Below are 16,831 nucleotides of genomic sequence, written 5' to 3' on the forward strand. Positions count from 1 at the left end.
GCACCCCCGGGGGGGTTGTTGGGCAGAGGAGAGGCGCAAGGAAGGTCTAGGGTCTTAGCATCCGCAGGAGGCGTCGGCCAAAGGGAGAACGGAGTGAGGGAGGGGGTCGCTCTTGAACCATCTTGCTATGGGCGACAGACCGTTGCAAGGAAGCAGGAGAACGGGTAAGGCATGCATGCGGGAAGAAGAAGGAGGAAGTTCATATCCAATAGAGGGTATATAGTAAACGGAAAGAGGAGTAACTCAGCCTCCTCTCTGAGGCCAACTGGTAGTACCAGATTTACCACCCACGGCAGGTACTGCCTCTAGCTTCCCAGTGCACAACAGACTCCCGAACTCCGTGATCCCGAGCCATGTACATTTATTGATTAGTACATGACTGAAAAGAAGGGCCGCCATTGTCACACCACCAAGTACAGTCAATCCTAGGACTGCGTGAGGATGAAATACAAGCGAGCAAGAAAAAAAAAGTGTGAAGGAAGACGGGGAAGATGGCGGAAACGATATCGCCAATCATGAGCTGTCCTGGCAAAGACCCAGGTCAACGAGCAGGTCGCCGGCGCGGACGTCGATGCCGGCCGAGTGCCTGTTGCCATACTGAAAGGCGAGCATGACGACGTCGTCGAGATAGCCGTGGTAGTTGAGGCCGCGGTCCCTCCAGTTGACCGAGGTGACGGAGACGATGTCGACGGGCAGGCCCTCGCGGCAGGTGCGCCCGCTGATCCAGAGCGGCCGGCGGGAGACGGCGTACAGCTCGAAGGGCGGGTGCTGCCGGAAGAGGACGACGTAGGGCTCGTACTCGCTGTGGTGGACGAAATCGGTCTGGTGCTGGACCAGGGTCATGATGAAGGTGTTCCCGTCGTGCGGCGTGCACTTCGCTTCGGCGCGGCTGCACAGGGTGACGCGGAGCGAGTTGGTCGCCTGCCGGATCGACTGGGACTTGTCCGAAAGCTTGGGAAGGTAGCGGCGGAGGCACTTGGTGTCCGACTTGGCCGTCTTGCCAGCAAGATCCGGCCCCGTCTTGCCGTGGGCCTCGAGCTTCGCGTACCCCCGGGTAGGAAACATGTTGTAGTGCACGTGCATCGCGTCGTCCTTGTCCCAGAAGACGAAGTAGTCCTTCTGCACGGGGTTAGATTGCGGCGACCGCCGGATCTCGGACCCGAAGCGGAAGTCGGGGTGGGCGGCGTTGGCCATCCACTCGGGGGCCAGGACGTCGAGGGCGCGGAAGTCCTGGATAAACTGGCCATAGCAGCCTATCGCGCTGTTGGAGCCGTAGGCGGTCCAGGGGTTCTTGGGCCCGAAGAAGACGCGTGCCTCGCGGGGCCCGCGCTGGAGGTTCAGGAGTTCGACGTTTCCCTTGCAGTTCCCGTTCAGAGTCGGCTCGTAGGGGAGCGGCTGTGTGTTCTCGATGCACATCAGGGCACCCTTGTAGAACTGGGCGAGGCAGCCGACCTCGTCGGCCCACACGTCGATGCCGCCCTTCTCGCGCTTGGCAGGCAGCTGGGCCACCACGTACCAGGTGTCGTTGAGCTTCGGATGGGGGATGACGCTCGGGGTTAAGACGTCCTCGTCGAAGCGGATGTCGAAGAACTCGGCGTCGGAGGTGGACTGGGAGAATACCTCGTAGTGTGTCTCGTTCGGGGTCAGCCGCGGCTTGCGGAGCGACGCGGACGACGACGACGACGATGACGACGACCAGGATGCGGACGGCCCGTAAGTGTCGAGAAAGGCGTCGACGTGGGAGCGCAGGCCGTCGGTGTGCGACCGCCAGAGGCTGGCGCTCAGCAGCAGCAGGACCGCGAAGGGCCCGACCAGGAGGGTCAGGCGCCTCAGATCCCTCAGAATCATGGTTTTCTGGGCGCCAGCGGCGGTCGCCGCCGTCAAAGTCGCAAAATAACGATTTCGAGGTGCAGCGGCGAAGCAGCGGGCGATGAACCAGCGGGCGGGCGACTAACTTTAACTTCGGCTCAGGCCTCAGGGTATCAGTAGTAGGAACACGTGCAGCGCACTAAATCAATTTACCGCATCTTCGGGGGTGGCATCGTTGGTTGTGGTCAGAAGCGACGCTGCTGCCGCGACCAGCAGTCGGTCAAACCAAACCCCCGAAAGTTAACCAAGAGGGAGGCTGCTGCTGCCGTCCATTCCCGGTCATGCAGGGTTCGAATGATGGGATCCCAGGGCAGAAAAAGGCACCAGCGCGGCGTGGGCTGCAACGGGGAACAAGGGAAGGCCACAAACCGTGCCTGAAGCGAAGGGTGGGTAGGGCGCTGGGCACTGTGATTGCTGCAACTCAGCACTACACTAGAGGGTCAGCGTGGGTCATCCTGGCCCCCACGTTCCGGTGGGGAGGAGAGGACATGAAGCGCGCCGTGCAGCCGAATATCAGAGATCAGGCGCCTTTACGGATTACGGATTACACAATACACAGTCGGCAGACGATCCAATGAGAACGGATAGCCCCTGAGCTGCATTGTCAACTTAACCGCAGCTAGCACAGACCAGGGTACGGAATTTATTCCAGAGAGTACTCCGTATCCGTACAGGTATTCATACAAGTAGAAACAAAGGTACGCAGATCGCTCGACGGTCAAGGCGAGACACGTTTGTTTCTCATTTTCATTTCCTCTCTCTCTTTCCCTCTCTCTCTTTCCCTCTCTCTCTCTCTCTCTCTCAAAAGAATAAAAAGAGAGGGAGAAAAAAATAGTGGTACGCATCACACTGCGCCACACAACAACCCGTGCATCGCAAGGACATCCTGCCGCGCGTTTCGTCTTTGCATAATTACCAGCTACGGCGAGATGTAGGTTGACGATGCCGAGCGACGTAGGAGAGTCGACCGAGCCCAAACGGGGATTTGATGAGCGGCGGTGGGACACCGGGGCCCTGCAGTCATCCGACTCGATGGCTAATACCGCTCGGGGCTCCCGTCTGTCCGGCCCCTCGTCCACACCCGGCACCTCTCCCGAGCAGCCCAGGCCGACGGCGTACCTCGACGGCCTCAGAGGGTTTGCCGCCTTCCTGGTCTACTGGCACCACCACCAGCTCTGGGCCCACCTGCCTCCCCAAGCCGCCGCCCTCGAGTCGAGCTTCGGCTTCAACGGGCGGCACTACTTCGCCACCCTCCCCGGCATCCGCATCCTGTTCAACGGCGGCCATTTTGCCGTCGCCGCCTTCTTTGCCATCTCGGGTTACGTCCTGTCGGCCAAGCCCCTGAGCCTCATCCACGCCGGCGACCAGGCCAGGCTGGCCGACTCCCTCGCATCCGCCCTGTTCCGCCGCTGGTTCCGCCTCTTCCTCCCCGTCATCTGCACCACCTTCGTCTACATGACCCTGCACCAGGCACTGGGCATCTGGATCGACGGCCTCCCGTCTCGGCCCAGCTATCTCCGCGCCGTCTTGGACTGGTCTGCCGAGATGATGCGCTTCAGCTTCGTCTTCCGCGCCGACCAGTCGGCCGTGCTGAGCCACAACTTCCACCTGTGGTCCATCCCCGTCGAGTTCCGCGGCTCCCTCGTCATCTACACCGCCCTCCTCGCCCTCTCGCGCTGCAGCCGGAACGCCCGCCTGTGGTGCGAGGCCGCGCTGGTCTTCTACCTGCTCTGCCTCGTCGACGACGCCCGCTACGCCCTCTTCGCCGCCGGCATGCTGCTCCGCGACCTCGAGCAGCTGGCCGCCGCCGCCGACCTGCCGCCCTTCCTGGACGACCTCCTCCGCCGGCCGCGCCGCCCCTTGGGCCTCTCGTGGGCCCCGCTGCTGCTGGCCCTCTCCGTCTACCTCGGCGGCTGCCCCGCCCGCGTCGGCGACGTCGCCGACATGAGGAGGAACCCGGGCTGGTATCTGCTCTCCTTCCTCGTCCCGGCCCCGCTCTCGGACGCCAAGTGGTTCTTCCTCTTCTGGGCCGCCGTCCTCCTCGTCGGCTCGCTGCCGCACCTGCCCCGGCTCCGGCGCTTCTTCGAGACGCCCTTCTGCCAGCGCCTCGGCCGCGTCTCGTACGCGCTCTACCTCATCCACGGGCCCGTCCTCAGCACCCTCGGCGACCGCCTCTACGCCGCCGTCGGCTGGCCCGGCGCCGGCCGCTCCTACAACCTCCCCGGATGGGTCAACCTCTTTCCCCTGCCCATGTCCGGCCCCATGGGCCTCGAGCTCGCCTTCCTGGCCCCGCACCTCATCCTCCTCCCCATCACCCTCTACCTGGCCGAGCTGGTCACCAAGACCGTCGACGAGCCCAGCGTGCGGTTCGCCCACTGGCTGTATAACAAGGTCGCTTCGGCCCCGCCGCCATCAGGGCTGCCTGCGTGATGTGATTACATAACAAGAGTCATAATATGTTTTTCCTGGCTGATAGGGGACGATTGCCTCTTGCGTCTCGGACAATTATTTCTTCCCAGACCGTCTGGGCGGTCTCGTAACTAGGGTAGGGCTTTTGTTTTTCCCTTTCCAAGCTACGTGTATTAGTTCCATGGTTGTTCTTCGTACCGGCGTAGGCAAAGGAAAAGAAAAGAAAATAACAAAAGAGGGGGGCGGCGTATATTATTAGAGCATAATTACCTAGATATGGCCTTGTTCAGTGTACCTTAAATTATATTATATATATATATAATTACTCGGAATTCATTATACTTTACGCAGCCATCATATTACCACAAAACGTCCAACCCGTAATTAATACCTATTCAGCCCGCCACGCCGACGCCTGGACTGCTCGTCATTTCACTCATCGCAACAACCTCACTCCCCTTTCCCTGTGTTCAACAACTGCGTCGACATTGGTTCTTGGAGCCAGATCCCGAAATTGTTGATAGCTACCTTGGATATCTCTTATGCCAGATTGCGTTCAGTTTTTCATCGATCAATGCCAGAATCTCCGGGGTAATAGCACCTTGCACCGCGCTTTGGGAAAGGCATGGAAGCGAAGGCAAAATAAACAAAAAACGTAAAACAAAATAAATCAATCTCGAATCTGGACATATTAATTAAATATCACCCACTTGCGTCTTAGCCTCTCATCCTGATCCGTCGGCGGCGGCTTCCACGAGGCATGCAACTTGGTCAGCTGCTCCGTGTGTATCTCCTGCGGGGGGCGTAATTATAATACAACTCCTCCCGGGGGGGGGGGGGTTCGCGTAGCCCCCCACCGCCCTCCTCCTCAGGCGGATTCAGGCCGACACCAAGCCCGATAACCAAGGCAACGCGCGGCTCCGTGGTTCCGCGCGGGCGATGTTGACTTCCTTGACATGCCGCAGTGCAATTCCGCCCACGATTGTATGAGGTATTGGCCAAGCGCCCATGCAAAAGTCCCCGAGAAACTCCACTACACTATGGTAAGGTAACCGCGGCAATTGGTGGTGTGTATGTATGGCAACCCGGGCCCCTAAGGGTAAGGTCAATTCGTACATCTCGCTAATGCAGTGATGAGTCACAGCAACAACCAACAGCACCTTGGCCGCGGCCAATGACAAAGAAAGTGGTCGAGGAACGAGGCCAGAACTCGCAAGAGTGGAAACGAATATGATATTGATAGAGGTCTGGTTGTAGTAGTCAAAATAGTTCAAAAGATCGATGTCCTCTATCAACGTTTGCTGGCCCTGTGGTTCTGTATAAGAAGAAGATGGGCACAAAGAACCCACCATTTACAGGCATCTACAGGGCTTACTAATCTAACCTTACATGATGGACATGTCCACGGACACGTACTACATCAAGTCCCCCGCCCAGAAAAGAAAACGCAGTGCCCGTACTACAGGCTCCAAATAGCTCCCAATTTGAGCTTTCTTTCTACGTAAATATCCCCGTTTATAAATAGTAGTATTATACTACTACTATAGTATCTTATATGTCGTTCTGGTCTATACTCGTTCTATGTAGGCGTTTTCTAGCCGTGCCTGCCTCTGGGCGAGTCTTTGATACGGCTTTTCTAGCCGTGCCTGCCTCCGGGCGAGTCTTTGAGGCAGTTGGTTACCTTCCTTGACAAGCCTAGTATTCGTTTACTATCTTATGTATATAGCGTAGCTAGAAGTTAGTTTTCTAGACGTTATATTTGTAGCTAAGTCCTTTTTATTTGATAAGATACTTATATTTACTATGTATAAGCTTATAGTCCTAAATATACTTGACTTTATATTTGTTACTAGATTCTAGCCTGCTATTGGTATAGCTATCTTCTATAGGGCTAGTAGGTAATATAGTATAGTTATATAGGTCGGTTCTAGGAGGTATAGGTAATAAATAGGCTATAGATATTACTAGGTATATATCTATATTAGGTGGTAATTATAAGCGGTATACTAGATAGCTAATACGTTTAACGATCTTAAATAGGCTTATATGTTATTAGGATAGTTTATACGATAGTCGACCTAGTAGATAATAGCTATAGTATAAGTATAAATACATTTGGTTACCTAGCTTAAACTTGATCTCATAGTAGCTAGTGTTATATCTATGTTTAGCTCGAGCTACTATAAAATCTATTACTATCTAGGTATCTTGGTATAGATATTCGCATAGGACCAGGATATCTTATACTATATTTAACGATAGTATAGTATAACGAACCTAACTTAGACTTCTTCTAAAAGGGTTCAGACAAAGGTAGGTAGAGCGGGACAAGTATATAGGTCGTCTAAGGGATTCGGTAAAGCCAAAGGGTTTATAACAATAGAGTTGCCTCTCATAGTAGTATAATGCTATTAGGAGTACTATAATTATGATTACTATTACTAGTGAACTCCCAGAGTCTACTATAACGAGTGACTATCTATATATATATATAACCCTGGTGATCACTCTTAATCACGGTGATTATAAGTAAGCGTGTAGTAGTGATTACCTAGATCACTGGTAAACGTAGTAATTATAATGCTTCCCGTACTATGATTGGTTCTTCCGTCCCTTTGGCTTGATTAGCCTGTTTGTATCGGTGGCCTAGGCGGTATCTATATATATATTTCTGTGACACGATGCCCTCTCTCTGAGGCTTTCGACCTAAAAGCCCTCTTTAGGCCGTTTCAAATAGCGCTAATATCCCTTGCGATCCTTGTACGTATTTTTCTCCTTAGCCCCTTGTTGTCCTTTATACTATCAATTATACCATCTAATATATATAGATCCTAAGTGTCTATTTGTTGTAAGCGTCTAGCTTAGTTTATTTCCGATTATAGATTTGTAGTAATAGTGTATTCTTATTATATAGAGTATAACCGAGTATATAAAATGATTGAAAAATCTTATCGCTATAAGGCTTATATATATTAGGGTTATACTTACAATAGTTCTAGCGTTCTAGTTTCTTCTTATAGGTTCCTATTCCTTTATAAGGGTATATCGCTAATCGTAATATAATAGATTGTATTATACGTAAGTAACGTCATTTAAAGGCTAAAGAGAAAGAGGCTAAAGCCTTATTACAAGAATACTAATGTAAAGCTTCTAAGGCGTTAGCCTATCTAACTTAGGTTCGTGAATAATAAGAGTTCCTAGTAGAGAAGGGGGCAGATATAATTATATAGGGTTTATCAAATCTAGACGAATTAGAGGCGGTAGAATAGTAGGAATCGGGGGCTATCCTAGACATATAACTTAACGGTGGCGTTAACGTTATTAACTAGGGTACTATTTTCGGTTCTGTCCTGGTTTTACCTTTGGTCGATCTAGGTTCTGCTAATAGAACTGTTCGAGTTTCTTAGGGTAGTTTAAGTTCTTAACTAGTTCTTAGGAGTTGTCTTCTAGTCCGAAATCGAGCTATTTGACTAGATACTATAGTTCCCTATTGATAATATATAAATCTAGAATTTCTTCGATATCTTATTCTTCTTCCTTATCTTCTACTTCAATATACGTAGTAGCCTTAGCGTTTTTTGGTACTAGTTTGAGGAGCGAAATATAAAAAATATCTGTCTGTAGTTGTATAGATGATGGTAACGATAGTTAGTAGTTAGATGTCGAAATTCGTTCTTTGATAACGAAGGGTCCGACCTTCTTAAAGTCTAGCTTCGTACTTGGTCGTTTGGTTTATAGGTTTTGTATAACTAGATAGACTTTGTCTCCTCTCTCTAGGTAAGGTCCCTCGAGCCTATGTTTATTATAGTAGCTCTTTATTCTAGCTCTAATAAACTCGAGTTCCTTTTTAAGCTTCTTATATAGTATATACATTTGTTCTACTTTAACTACTGCTCTTAGTACTATAACCTCTAGCCCTTGCCTAAGGTCTGCTTTATATCTATAGTTCGTAAAGAATAGTATGACTTTGGTCGTTTCTGTTAGCGTTATATTATAGGCAAGTTATATTACTAGTAATAGTATAACCTAATTATCTTATTAATAGTTGATGTAGGAATAGAGGTATTGCTTGATAACTTGATTTAGTCATTCTATTTGTCCGTCCGTTTATAGGTAATATGCCGTTAACAGTTTGCTATTGACGCCTAATCGTTATATTAACGCTTGCCAGAACTTCGATACGAACTTTGTGTCTCTGTCGGTAATCCATTCTTTCGGCTAAGCGTATATTAACGTAACTTGCCGATAGATTACGTCTACTAGTTATTTAGCTATCTAGGATTCCTTATATAGGAAGAAGTATACCTATTTAGTCAGGCGATCTATTATAGTAAGAATATTATTATAGATTACTCCTATAGCTATATCTTTAGATTCTAGTAGCTTTATAATAAAGTCTATTGTAACTAAACTCTAGGGTCTATCAGCTATTAACAGTGGCTAAAGTAGCCTATACGGCTTATATTGTACCATTTTGCTCCGATTGCAAATGTCATAGTTCTATACGACTTCCTTAACTTATACCGTTAGCTATAGGAAGTCGTAATGTTTTTTGACCTATATAATAGTCTTCGTAACTCCTTTGTATCCTCCAAGTTTCGACTTGTAAAGCTCTCAAATCATTTGTAGCTACTGATCCTCGTCATAGATATATGCTTTGCCTTAGTACCAGAGTTTTCTATCTTTTTCTTCTACTCTACTAGGTACCACTAGTCTAGGTGCTACTTAATACTATACCTCGTTAATCCTTTCTTCTCGAAAGATTATATAACATTCTAGGAACGAGTCAAGTAGATCATTGTCTATAGGTATCTATATTTCGTAATATAGCGTTCTATCTATTCGTTCCTTAAATAATAGTAGCGTTATTTCCGTTTGTCCTTTCGTATAATCCGTTCGTCGACTTAAGGCGTCTACTTGTACGTTCTCTTTGCCCTTCTTATAGTAGATCTCAAAGTTAAATTCCACAAGGAATTCTACCTATTATATTTATTATCTATTAAGCTCTTTTGTCATTGTAAAGTACTGTAAATTCTTGTAATCTATATATACTTATACTAGTTTAATCGTACTACTAAGGTATAGTCGCCATTCCTTAAAAGCTTTAACAATCGTAAGTAGTTCCTTATTGTAGATTGGATAATTGAGATATAGCCTATCAAGCTTCTTTAAGAAGAAGGCTATAGGGTATAGCTTCCCTTGTTTGTCTCGTTATCCTAACTATCCTCCGATAATATAGTCTAAAGCGTCCGTTTCTACCTTAAATAGCTTCTTGGGGTCTGGTAATACCAGTATTAGATCTTTGGTAATGGCGTTACGAATCTATATAAATGCTTACTTATATCGTTCTTCCTATTGAAATTTAGCGTTCTTCTTAGTAAGTTTATATAACGATTATACGATCGCTCTAAAGTTCCTAATAAACATCCGATAGAAGTTTATAAACCCAATAAAGCTTTATACTTCTGTAACTAATGTCGGTTGTAGCTACTCCTTAATAGCTTTGACCTTTAAAGGTTCTATCCGGATTTGTCCTAGGGATATTTTATATCCTGGAAATACCGTCTTCTTAACGTAGAATTTGCTCTTTTCCTTGTTAACTAATAGCTTATACGTGTATAATACGTCTAGTACTACTTTTACATACTTCTGGTGTTTGTCTATCGTTTTAGAGAAAATAAGTATATCGTCAAGATAATATACTATAAATTTGTTAAGAAAGGGTTAGATAGCTTGATCAATCAGGGCTTAGAATGTTACCGGTGTATTTGTAAGTCTAAATGGTATAATAAGGTACTTGTAATAGCTATAGGGTGTCCTAAAGGCCGTTTTCTACTTATCGCCTTCCTTGATCTGTATATAGTTATAGGCCGATGGTAAGTCAAGATATGTAAAATATTAGGCTCCTACTAACTAATCTTAGAGCCGTAAGATCAGTAGTAATAGGTATCGGTTTTTCACGGTCTATTCGTTAAGTTGCTAATAGTCGATATATAACTATAGCTTTCCGTCTTTCTTAGGTATAAATAGGATTAGGTAGCCTGCTAGTAATATCGATAGGTAGATATATCCTCTTCGAAGGTTCTCTTCTAAATATCGCTTAAGTTCTTCATTCTATACCTAGCTTATATAGTAGATCTTAAAGAAGTTTAGTTATACTCCTTCCTTAAGCTTGATCTTGTAATCCTATAGGCTATATTCTAGTAATCCTTCTAGATGTTTTGGTTCGAATGCTAGGTATCCTTTATACTCCTTCGGTACTTCCCTAGTCTTGTCTCGTTTCTTAGTTTTCTAATAGTATACAAACTTAGTTCTATCTATAGCGATACTAGCGATTTCTCCTATCTCTACCTACTACTCTAGTTATAGTACTCCGTATTTGTCAATAGAAAGAATAACTATTGGCGGTTTAGCTTGTTCCTCTTGTCGTAATGTCGATGTTGTTATACCGCTTCTTCTAGAGTCTATAGTGGTCTATCTGCCATTGTCTGTCTCTTGCGGTAGATCCGTAAGATATACCTTCCCCTAAGTATTGTCCTCTTGCGATCCTTACACGCTCCCTATCTTACTAGTCGAATATGACTCTATCTAGGGTTATAGGTAGCTACTATTCTTCTAGCTAATGTCTAGGTTATAATCTTTATACTATAGTAACTCTAATATTATATCTTTATTATTACCTATGTCTATAATGCTAAATATAACTATTATAGTCTTCCCTACTATAGTAATGTCAATTGGTTTGGTCTCCCTATATACCTATTATATTGGAAATATCCCCTTGACTATACTATACTTTTGCTTTATTCTCTAGGGTATCTATAGCTAATTTATAAGTGTTAGCGAAATTAGATTTATCTCTGCTCTATTATCTATTAGTATAAGCATTTTATATTATTTCTACTATACTATAATCTATAGTTACTTATCTTACTATCGTCATCTAAAGATTATAGCGATTTCCTATATTTCTACTAGGAGGTCTTAATATAGTAGTCTCTTACGCTAGTTCCTCTTATATTACGCTACTACCTACCGTTATATAGGCGTTAATAGTTTTTAGGCCCCTTAGAGGGCCCTAACCCGTTTCCCAGGTTGGTACTAACCTCTTCAATTGTTCAGATAATAGCAGCTTTGTCAATTATACTCATTTCTATAAGCTATTAAGTACTTATAACGTCCTATCGTTAGGTCCGTTCTATTTTCCATCGTATATACTATAGCTTTATCTAAAGCTCCCGGATTCGCGATTTCTTCTCGTCTATATAATAGAGATAGTCATTATTCTAGTATATGTCCTATATATCTCGTCCTGTTCCATAGTACCTAGGCCAGGCTTATCTTGGAACTACTGTAATGCCTTCTAGGCTCCGGGCTTCGATCTTCCAGAGTAATTTGGCCGCTCTATTTCCCGCGTCGTAGATCTATTCTATAGGGCGTAAACTTCTATCCCTATTTTCCTATCGGGTTGGCTAGTGATTGTTTTCGAATTTGTCGCGAAAGTGGTATCGGCATTTATATACTATATATTGGAACTAGGGCACTTATATATATACCTTGTGTTAAGGGTATAGTTATATAGCGTTACCTAGAAGGTATTAGAACTCTTTTCTAAATCCTTCCTATTATATATAGACCGTAGGTACCCTAATACTAAGGTAAGAATGTTTCTTCTAATAGTTTTCCTATATACGTTCGTCTTTTCTATGGTTCGTATATATAAACTAGTACTCTAGGTTCTATATATTATAACTAAGCTATTAGTCGTCTAGATTCTTGGTGTAACTATTAGATCTATTATATATTATAGGCTATTCTCCTTTAATAGCTTCTACGATATATTAGAGTTCCCTTATCTTATCCCTTATTTCGTTACTCTATTAGGCAAGTCGAATTAAGCGTCTATCCTATTTATATAGTTCTATATTAAGCTAAAAAACTTTGTTATAATACTATTCAATCTGTTCCTAGAGGAATAGAACATTAGGTCCGGGTCTTTCGATTCCTTAGGTATCGGTTATCTACGATCTATTATGACAAACCTAACTCAGACTTCTTCTAAAAGGGTTCAGACGAAGGTAAGTAGTGTAGGACAAGTATATAGGTCATCTAAGGGATTTAGTAAAGCCAAAGGGTTCACAATAACAGAGTTATCTCTTATAGTAGTATGATACTATTAGGAGTACTATGATTATAAGTTACTATCACTAGTGAACTCTAGAACCTACCAGAACGAGTGACTAGCTATCTAATATACTTGTCTGGTTCCCTTATTCCTAAGTGTTCCCCCTTAGATTCCGATCGTATGATCGCTACTACGATCCTTCGATCATTGTTCGGGTGCTTGCCTTGATCGAAGTACAATCACTACAATCACTTTCTGATTAGTCCTTAGGTCTTGTAGTTCCTGATTGGTTCTATATGCCTTGTCGGGTCGCCTTATACGGCTAATTCGTGATACGATGCCCCTCCCTTAGGTCTTTCGTCCTTAAAAGACTTAGGTCCGTTTTAAATAGCGCTAATACCCCCCCCTTCTTGTATATAGTCGTATTTCCTTAATCCCCCTCCTTTCTTCTTTTATAATATCGTTAAGATGACTGATTATATAAGAAAGAAGTCGAAGTCTAAGCCTACTACGTCGACTCTTTATACTAACTATCTTCTAGCCGCGATTCTTTCCTTGAATAATCTTTTAACGATATGTCCTTATATACTATACGAGTCTAAAGGCCTTAGTTTGTATAAGGTTTCGAAAAGCGATTCTTCTCAATATATAGAGTACGTTTGTAATAAGCGTTTAAATTATAACGTTCTTAGCGTTTCTCCTACTTAGCTTTGGTCTATTACGGCTTAGCATTAAAAACTTAAGGATGAGCTTATGGCTACTAAGGAGCGGGTCCTTTGTCTTCGGAAATAGAAACGAATGTGGTTTGAGAAGATGATAAGAGCTATTGCTTGGGGTATTGATAGTGTAGAGGAGTTAGAGCGAGTGGAACGTAAGGAGGCTAAAGCGGCGGCGGTAGTAGAGGCTTCTGGGGTTACTACGTCTTCTTCGACCCTATCTCGCTTATCTGCCGATTTCGGATAGCTTTGGGATTCTATGTATCCTGAAGTTCCTTTGGATCTGTCCTTGCTAGCCGATTTCGGGTTGGTTTTAGGTCCGTCGCTTTTGGTTAGTTAGGGTTCCTCTAGTAGAACTATTAAAGTTTCTTAGGGCAATTTAGGTTCTTAACTGGTTCCTATAAGTTGTCTTCTAGTCTAAAATCAAGCTATTTAACTAGATATTATAGTTTCCTGTTAATAATATATAAATCTAGAATTTCTTCGATGTCCTATTCTTCCTCTTCGTCTTCTGCTTCGATATTTGTAGCGATTTTGGCGTTCTTTGGCGCTAGTTCTAAAAGTAAAATATGAAAAATGTCTGTCTATAGTTATATAGATAATAATAACGATAGTTAGTAGTTAGATGTCGAAATTCGTTCTTTGATAACGAAGGGTCTGACCTTCTTAAAGTCTAGCTTTATACTTAGTCGCTTGGTTTGTAGATTTCGTATAATTAGATAGACTTTGTCTCCCCTTTCTAGGTAAGGTCCCTTGAGCCTATATTTATTATAATGGTTCTTTATTCTGGTTCTAATAAACTTGAGTTCCTTTTTAAGTTTCTTATATAGTGTATATATCTGCTCTACTTTGACTACTACTCTTGGTATTATAACCTCTAGTCCTTACCTTAGGTCTGCTTTGTATCTATAGTTCGTAAAGAACGGTATGTTACAGAAATATATATATAGATGCCGCCTAGGCCACCGGCATAGACAGACCAATCAAGCCGAAGGAACGGAAGGGCTAATCATAACATAGGAGGCGCTATAATCACTACGCTTACCAGTGATTAGGGTAATCACCACTATACGATCACTTACGATCACCATAATCAGGAGTAATCACTAGGGTTATATATATATATAGATAGTCACTCGTTATAGCAGACTTAGAAGTCTACTAGTAATAGCAATCTATAATCACAGTACTTATACCAAGTATCGCTAACTACTATAAGAGACAACTATAGTATTATTATAAACCCTTTAGCTTCACCAAATCCCTTAGACGACCTACGCGTTTGTTCCGCTTAACCTACCTTCGTCTAAACCCTTTTAGAAGAAGTCTAAGTTAGGTTCGTCATACGTTGCTATTACTCCCTTTATTCTATTATAGTTTAGAACGGAGGTGACTTTAACCTCGATATCGACATAACTACCAATGTCACGGCCGAACAACTGCTCGCCTAGCTTGGTTAGCTCTAGCAGCGAATCCAGGAGTTAGACTAGAGAGACAAGGCTGCTTAAGCTCGAATTAAGGAACTCGAGAACGGCGAAAAGCACTCGTAGAAACTGGTTAACGAGGCCTACGCTAAAATCAAGGCGCTCGAGACTGCCAAAGTAAGCCGTATCAAGATCGAACTACCTAGCAAGTACGGAGGAACCAAGGAAGACCTTATAGGGTTTTTAATAAACCTCTAATCCTACTTCTAGCTTAATAACGACAAGTTTCTAGATAATAAAGCTAAAGTCCTCTATGTGGCTACGAGACTAGAGGGCAAGGCACTTAGATAGTTCAAACCTATATAAAATAACTATCTTACTAAGGAAGACGAGGACGACTAAGACGCCTTTATATAGGTAGTCTTTCGATCCTATGACCGTTTCGAAGAAGAGCTTCGGAAGGTCTTTAGCGATAAAGATAAGAAGATTTACGTGTAAGAAAGACTTACTAATCTCCGATAGACCAAGTTAGTAGCCTCCTACGCTATATAGTTTAGATAGGATATGCTTAAGTCTTAGCTTAACAACGAGGCGTTAATATAACTATTCTATAACGGCTTAAAGGAAAAGGTTAAAGACAAGCTATATAAGTATAACCGGCCTGAAACTCTAGACAAATATATTATATAGGCTATTAGAATCGACGATCGGCTCTATATATAGGAATAGTAGAAACGAGGTCAAATGAATAGAACTATAGTTAAGGCTAACGACAAGAAAAAGCGAGTATACGTTAATACCTTATATAGGATATATCCTAGAGCTATAGATATAGATGTAGTATAGAAGTAGGATAAGAAGAAGATAGCTAAAGACAAGTCTAACGCTACCTGTTATAACTACGGAAAGAAAGGACACTATAAGTAGGAATGTCGAAGCCCGAAGAAAGATTAGAAACTAGTCCTAGGAAAGGAAACTACGGTTATCGACGAAACCAAGGACGTCGTCGAAGTAATAGCTACAAGCTATAAAGATAGGGATAGCGATACGGATAGTCTCGAACACGATAATAACGGTAAAGACGAACAGACACTATACTCTAAACTAGTTACTATAGACCTAGAAATAGGTATTGCCAAATAGGATACGGTAGGGGAGTATATACTACTAATTTTAATTCTCCTAGCCTTAAGGTAGTAGGGTTTTATAGTTACGTAGAGATAAGATAGATCGTAGACAACCGATACCTAAGGAGTCGACCGACCCGGACCGAACATCTTGTTCCTTTAGGAACGGATCAAATAGTACTATAATAAAGTTTTTCGGCTTAATACGGAGTTACGCGAATGAGATAGATATCTGACTTGACTTGCCTAGTAGAGTAACGAGATAAGGGACGAAATAAGGGAACTCTAACGTATTATAGAAACTATCAAAGGGGAATAGCCCGTGATATACAATAGACCTAATAGTTACACCAAGCACTTTGACGATTAGTAACTTAGCTACGATATATAGAACCTAGAGTACTAGTTTATACGCGCGAACCGCGGAAAAGACAAACGTATATAGGAAAGCTACTAGAAGAAACATTCCTACCTTAGTATTAGGGTACCTACGGTCTATATATAGTAGGAAGGATTTAGAAGAGAATTCTAATATCTTCTAGGCAACGCTACACGATTATACCCTCGATATAAGGTATACATATAAGTGCCCTAGTTCTAGTATATAGTATACAAATGCTAATACCACTTCTACAACAAATTCGAAAACAATCATTAGCCGATCCGACAGGAAAATAGGGACAGAAGTTTACACCCTATAGAATGGGTCTATAACACGGGAAATAGAGCGGCCGAATTACTCTAGAAGATCGAAACCTGAAGTCTAGAAGGCATTACGGTAGTTCTAAAACGAGCCTGGCCTAGGCACTACGGAATAGGACGAGATATATAGGACTTATACTGGAGTAACGATTATCTCTATCACACGGACGAAAAGAAATCGCGAATTTGGGAGCTTTAGATAAAGCTATAGACTATACAACGAAAAGTAGAATAGACCTAATAGTAGGAAGCTATAAGCACTTAATGGCTTATAGAAATAAGAATAATCGATAAAGCCGCTATTAGCCAAATAATCGGAGAGGTTAATACTAACCTAGGAAACGGGTTAGGGCCCTTCGAGGGGCCCGAAAACCATTAACGCCTATATAGCGGCAAGTGGTAGCGTAGTATAGGAGGAACTAGCATAAGAAACCACTATATTAAGACCTCCCGATAGAA

General features: G+C 43.9%; 2 protein-coding genes across 2 annotated transcripts; one reads left to right on the forward strand and one right to left on the reverse strand.

Annotated features, from left to right (window-relative positions):
• Positions 1-173: 173 nt before the first annotated feature.
• P884DRAFT_252923 (uncharacterized protein) lies at positions 174-1,961 on the reverse strand. The gene has a single exon (XM_069440753.1). It carries the CDS (start codon positions 1,846-1,848, stop codon positions 514-516), a length of 1,335 nt encoding a protein of 444 aa, XP_069301348.1. The 5' UTR covers positions 1,849-1,961; the 3' UTR covers positions 174-513.
• A 940-nt stretch (positions 1,962-2,901) lies between these two features.
• Positions 2,902-4,299, forward strand: P884DRAFT_273717 (acyltransferase 3; the record flags this gene model as incomplete). The annotated part of the gene is made up of 1 exon (XM_069442620.1): positions 2,902-4,299. The coding sequence occupies one exon, from the start codon at positions 2,902-2,904 to the stop codon at positions 4,297-4,299; it is 1,398 nt and encodes a 465-aa protein (XP_069301349.1).
• Positions 4,300-16,831: the final 12,532 nt, after the last annotated feature.

The sequence above is a fragment of the Thermothelomyces heterothallicus genome (assembly GCF_042370625.1).
Source record: "Thermothelomyces heterothallicus CBS 202.75 unplaced genomic scaffold P884_scaffold_1, whole genome shotgun sequence".
Classification (NCBI taxonomy): Eukaryota; Fungi; Ascomycota; class Sordariomycetes; order Sordariales; family Chaetomiaceae; genus Thermothelomyces; species Thermothelomyces heterothallicus.

Coding starts and splice junctions, on each gene's coding strand:
- P884DRAFT_252923 (XM_069440753.1), bottom strand. CDS start 1,848: ATGATTCTGAGGGATCTGAGGCGCCTGACCCTCCTGGTCGGGCCCTTC.